We start from the raw sequence: 3762 nt of genomic DNA, 5'->3' as shown, positions 1-3762 counted from the left end.
TTGGATGCGATTAATCACGATTAATCGTTTGACAGCACTAATTTTGAATAATATAAGATTCTAGTCAGTAGAATCTATTTTAGTATCATATACTATTATATATTTTTTTGTTTTTTATATTGGCATTTATTATCATATTTTCTATTTTAATTTGTTAGTTAAAGTTTAAGATTAATTTAGTTATTTTTGTTATTTTTGGATATATTTTTAATTAGTTTTTAAATTTACATTTAGCTTTTTTTATTTCAGTTTAAGTAATTTTAGTATTTCAATTTAAACTTATTTTATTGGTTTGTTGCACATTTCTGATTTTGTTTAAAGTTTAAGTTTTTCAACTAACATAAATTTTATTTCAGCATTATTTCTGTTAATAAAAATGATTTTAATAGTTTGTTAAAAGTAAGCTTCAAAGTTTAAAAAGTAAGCTTTTTTCCCCCCACAACAATGTAAAGACTTTGTGATGTATTGTTATGCACATGCATCAAACTTTGACGCCAAAATTTTATGCTCAACATTTTTTGCTCAACATTTTTTGCTTTAAAAAAAAAAAAAAAGATCTAAGATTCAATCAACAGGATATTGAAAATGTTCTCCTTTTTACTGTCCTAGTGCATAATACAATTTCTTGAAAATGCAATTAAAATTTAACAACTTCTAACCACAACCTCTGAAATGACTTGCCTTTGAAACGGATACCGTGAATATTTTTTGTTGACAAATTAACCTCCAAATTACACTAAACTGCAAGACAATATTTACAATCACAGTACATTATACAATACAGTTTTTTATTATAACCAGAGATTCAGCATGGCTTTGTTGATGACCTGTTGTACCGGTTGCTGCCATCAAAAGAATTTGACTATTGCTAGTGATTTGCATTGATTGGAAAAAAGCCAGTTTATGTGACAGAGTTTCCCTAAGGCTTTTTTAGTGACGTTTGTTCTCTATAGCCATTGAATCATTGATGCATTAAGTGCATGCAGCTCCACGTGTGTTCATGTGAATGTATTTCCATCCATCATCTCACCGCAAAATATGTTAGGAGTGCATTAAAAACCATGATGTCTATTTCTGAAGCCTATCTTCCTGTACAGGACTCGCAGGACTACGTGTCTGCTTTCAGACGTTATACAATATCTATTTATTCCATCTGCCTTTCACCCCACCAAAAAAACCTTGCAACTGTGGCACTTGCTCTCAGTCGTCGCTACCCTGAAGTTATTTCAGGCTGCGGGAGGCATTGAAGTCTGTTGCTGAAGTTGCTCTTCAGAAGCAGAGCTGTGTCTCGGATGATGTGATAAGAGAGTGAAGGAAGATTCGAGTGTCTGTGATCTTCTGCGGGCTGGATTTCTGCGGGTCTGTGATAATGAACCGTGTCCTTGTCACCTCACACTGTGCTCATTAAGAGGAGGAGCCCTGCAGTGGAAGAGCTGCAAAGAATCTCAACGATTCAATTATCCATTTCATTTCGATTCATATTTGCTTACATACTCGGGTGTTTTTGCAGTAACGCACTTTGGAATACTCATGTTTTCCCTTAATAGAGCCGGTTGTTGTCTGGGGTTTTGTTGTATAGTGTCTTTCTGTTTTCTGTGATCATTTCAAGCCTCAAAGTTTGCTGGCATTTTTATAAAAGTCAGACATTTGATATTAGCAAACCGTACTGTTCCTTTTGAAGTGTTTTATTAATTTGCATAGTAACTTTCCATTAATTAACTTTTTGTCTAATTTCATTAGACTATAGCAAAAACATTAATTACAGATCATTTTGAATATCTAATAATAATAATAATAATAATAATAATAATAATAATAATAATAATAATAATAATAATAATAATAATAATAATAATAATAATAATAATAATAATAATAATAATAATAATAATAATAATAATAATAATAATAATAATAATAATAATAATAATAATAATAATAATAATAATAATAATAATAATAAGAGACGCGGGAGCTGATGGCAGGAGGCGGTGGATATTTGTGGCGGTCAGTGTGGATATTGTGGATGAGTTCTTCTGTGTCATCATGTTCTATTAGTTCTACAGCTTCAGTTTCGGAACTTTAGTAACGCATACAGCTGTTCCCTCAACACAGTGCGACAGTGAAAAGGGACCCCTTTCAAACAGTGTCGCGTTCCTAACGTTGTTTTAACGACATACACCGGTATTGCAGTATTTTAAAAATTCATATCATAACAAAAATAAACACCGGTATTCGGTATGAACCGGTATACCGCCCAGCACTAATACATACACATATATGGTGATGACTTTTTTTTTTTACTTTATTTTTATACATTAAAGCAAATTAAAAACAATTAACTAAATATTCCTTAACAGCAGCAGTGACTTGAAGAAAAAGAAAAATAATAATACAAATAAATAAGAAGAATAGAAAGAAGACACACACAACATTGTCAAATAATACAACATGGAATAAATCCAGGTTCCTTACTGATCGGTTCATTTTCAATGCGTCCAGATACATAGTAACAGGTGTCCACCTTCGAATAAAATGTCCAGTTTCAGTTGGAGTTGGGCAGTCATATATTCTGGTGATTACTTTTTATTTTATTAACATTATTTTTATTCTTAATATTTATATTTAGATAATATCATGAATTGTTATTATAATTAAGCTATTGTTATTGTAATGAATTATTTTTATCATATAAATTATTACAACAATAATTACAATAATTGTGATTGTTTTTTTGTGTGGTTACATTTATTCAGTGTTGCTGTGCAATCTAAATGCTTGCATATTTTATTTATTTTTCCTTGTTTTGGGATACACACACACAAACCTAAATAAATGAATAAATAAATAGACCCCATATATAGAACACATATAGACACACTGATTTGATGTGTGAATGTTAATACAGTAATTGAAACTGACCTATTGTTCTGTCTCTAATAAATGTTTGGGTGTTTTGCTGTAGAGAGTTGCAGATGAGTTATTCTCTATTTTCTTAAGTGCTACCTTTCTGCCAGCATTGAGTATTTTGTTAATTAAAGAACTGTAAGCGTCAGTGTTGAGTTATTAATCGTGTTTTCTCTCCTCCGCAGGGTCCACCTACAGCATCCTGTCCACAATGCCATCAGACTCCGAGAGCAGCAGCTCCCTCAGCAGTGTCGGTATGTCAGAGTTTCTGCTCCCACCCTTGACACCTTGCACACATTGTCACCGTGTTGTAACAACAATGCTTGTGGCACATGTGGGTGTGTATGATGCATTTGTAAAGTCACTCAAAGCAGACTGAAGGCTCAGATGAACGGTGATTACGTGTGTTGGAGGGCATGGCGGTTGTGTCTGGAGGCCGAGCCCTGTTCTCCTGGTTTGGTGCCAACGGAGAATGCACTCTGAGACTGACTGCCGTCCAAATGACTTGGCAGTTTCACATAGTGCTTTCTAAAGGGACCAAAACATTGCACTGGAGATACCCATAATGCCGTCTCCCTGTTTGGGTCTGATGAGGAGCAGTGTGGGTTTGTGACAGTGAGGATAATGGGCCTCATTTACGAAACGAACGTACAACAGAAAAATGGCCGTACAGTCGTTTCAACGCAAAACTTGGAATTTATCAATATGGACGTGAGCGGTGGCTGCGATCAAATCTCACGTCTGGTCTCAGCTCGTGTATGCAAGTTTTTGAGTTGCCTGAACTTGCGCGCAGCATAGTAAATACGGTGGAGAATTGTAGAATGACAGCATTTTGTTCATTTTTATTTTCCTGAC

General features: G+C 33.8%; 1 protein-coding gene across 4 annotated transcripts in view; it reads left to right on the top strand.

Annotated features, from left to right (window-relative positions):
- The first annotated feature begins 3097 nt into the window (after positions 1–3097).
- The window catches only part of LOC107747468 (disks large homolog 5-like), a 52216-nt gene continuing 51551 nt past the window's right edge, over positions 3098–3762 (top strand). For all 4 annotated transcript variants that reach the window (XM_016561992.1, XM_016561993.1, XM_016561991.1 and 1 more), the window contains exon 1: positions 3098–3161. In XM_016561992.1, coding sequence (XP_016417478.1) covers positions 3119–3161 — 43 coding nt within the window. In that variant the 5' untranslated portion in view covers positions 3098–3118. The remainder of the gene's footprint in view (positions 3162–3762) is intronic.

Source organism: Sinocyclocheilus rhinocerous, unplaced genomic scaffold (assembly GCF_001515625.1).
Source record: "Sinocyclocheilus rhinocerous isolate Xijiao unplaced genomic scaffold, SAMN03320098_v1.1 scaffold2664, whole genome shotgun sequence".
In the NCBI taxonomy this organism is placed as follows: Eukaryota; Metazoa; Chordata; class Actinopteri; order Cypriniformes; family Cyprinidae; genus Sinocyclocheilus; species Sinocyclocheilus rhinocerous.
The sequence above is the reverse complement of the archived record's forward strand: the minus strand, read 5'-3'. Positions and strand labels throughout refer to the sequence as shown.